General features: G+C 38.7%; 1 protein-coding gene across 1 annotated transcript in view; it reads left to right on the top strand.

Annotated features, from left to right (window-relative positions):
- Positions 1 to 2,195, top strand: part of LOC106876126 (G protein-coupled receptor kinase 5) — a 383,600-nt gene that overhangs the window by 355,817 nt on the left and 25,588 nt on the right. Inside the window, exon 11 of the mRNA XM_052969852.1 lies at positions 2,184 to 2,191. Within this exon, the coding sequence (XP_052825812.1) occupies positions 2,184 to 2,191 (8 nt within the window). The remainder of the gene's footprint in view (positions 1 to 2,183; positions 2,192 to 2,195) is intronic.

Here is a 2,195-nt window from a genome sequence, read left to right as displayed (position 1 = left end):
AGACAGAAACTAAAAGAAGCCCATCATATATATGTATATATATATGTATGTGTGTGTTTGTGTGTCTGTATTTGTCCCCCCAACATCGCTTGACAACTGATGCTGGTGTGTTTACGTCCCCCATAACTTAGCAGTTCGGCAAAAGAGACCGATAGAATAAGTACTAGGCTTCCAAAGAATAAGTCCTAGGGTTGATTTGCTTGACTAAAGGCGGTGCTCCAGCATGGCCGCAGTCAAATGATTGAAACAAGTAAAAGAGTAATCACATCATCAAAATTTTAAAGTTACACGATAATGCTTTATTAATTCAAAGCAATGTGAATAAATAAGCATTATCTTTGACAGAATAATGTGAATTTGAAAGGGTTAAAGCTAAGGGTGAATTTTATTCTTTTATTTGTTTGTCATCTGACTGCAGCCATGCTGGGGCACCACATTGAAGGGTTTTAGTCCAACAAATCATCTCCAGGACTTTTTTTTCTTTTAAGTCTAGTACTTATTCTATCAGTCACTTTTGCTGAACTGCTAACTTAGAGGTAAGTAAACACACCAACACCGGTTTTTAAGTGGTGATGGGGGACAAACACACATATATACAACAGGCTTCTTTCAGTTTCCATCTACCTAATCCACTCAAGGCTTTGGTCGACCCGAGGCTATAGAAGAAGACACTTGCCCAAGATGTCACCCAGTGAGACTGAACCCAGAACCATGTGGTTGGAAAGCAACGTTCTTACCTCACAACCACACCTGCCAAAGTTTCTTTTTGTGTTGTTTTTTATTATGCCGGGATTAGATGAAAGGGCAGTCCTTGACCCTTGACCTTTGTAGGTCCTCTGAGATGGATGAGGTCAATGTCATTAATGTTTTGTTTAAGGTGTTGCTGGTTAGCACCTGCAAGATTGACATGAGTAGGGAGATGATTCCAGAGGGACATTATTCTGAGAATGAAGGATTGGGTATAGTGGTTAGTGTAAGAAAAGAGTGATTTGGTGCCCCAAGAGGGCTAAATGGGGGAGAGAAGAATGGGATGGGAGTGCTTGAGTGGTGGAGGTATGAGGTCAGCCATCTCAGAGGAACAGAGATCATAATAGTAGTAGCAAAATGAAAAGACAGAGAGGGGAGACAACACACCTGTTGCCCAATGGCTGTGGAGTGTCAATCAACCAGGTGAGCCTTTTTCTGGATATGATTCAAGATGGCAATGTGTTTATCAGTTGCATCATTCCAGATGTGGGAATAGTACTTTATTGTGGGCATCAGTTGAGCTTTGTAAAGTATCAGTAGCTGCTGGGGAGGGAGTGAAATATGTTCTGGGTCTGAAGAGAGAGGCTCTAAAATACAATCCCAACTACGCTAAGGATGTTATTGACCTGAAGGACAATAACTCTGGATGACTGAGACAATCCATCTAGTCCATGTCAGCATGGAAAGCGAATGTAAAATGATGATGGCAGCGGCAACTACAACTGCTAATTATTGCATATTTGAGTAATTGATATCTGAAATAGCTTTGAAAATTCAGAATTTCTGCCAGTTTGTGAATTTGTAGACTCATCAATCTCAGCTTAGTATTAAAAAAATGTCTCCCTTGATATACTTCTCTTGGTGGAATTGGACGTTCATACGGCCATGATCACATGCACACACACACAAACTGAAAACAAATGCCTCGTAAATGAGCTGGTCTGTGTTTCAAGGGAGATAATTTTTCTTCTACTGACTAATACCGTATTGTAAAATTACTTCTAAATTCTTAAAATTAATTTGTCAGATTCATATACTGATAACATACTCAGTAATATGTATATTAGCTTGTGCCACTACGTCATCATCATCAGCAGCAGCTTTTTAATTTTCTCCTTCTATGCTGGTATGGGTTGGATATTTTGACAGGAACTGGCAAATCAGAAGACTGTGCCAAGCCCTACTGTCTGCTTTGGTACAGTTTCTATAGTTGGATGCCCTTCCTTCTTAACCATGTTCAATCAGAGAACAGATGACAATACCCAAAATTGTGTCTACATTTAGAAGAAAGTTCTTAAATTTGAATTTGTGTTTTTTTTTTTTTTTAAGGTTTGACAATTATTTAATCCAAGTAATATCATTTTTATTGTTTAACTACCTTTCTGTTCTTGTGATTCGTTTTGTCAGATAGGAAATCGTTTTATTTTTCTTTTCAGCCCCAGAAGTTG

Source organism: Octopus bimaculoides, chromosome 8, assembly GCF_001194135.2.
Source record: "Octopus bimaculoides isolate UCB-OBI-ISO-001 chromosome 8, ASM119413v2, whole genome shotgun sequence".
Classification (NCBI taxonomy): Eukaryota; Metazoa; Mollusca; class Cephalopoda; order Octopoda; family Octopodidae; genus Octopus; species Octopus bimaculoides.
The sequence above is the reverse complement of the archived record's forward strand: the minus strand, read 5'-3'. Positions and strand labels throughout refer to the sequence as shown.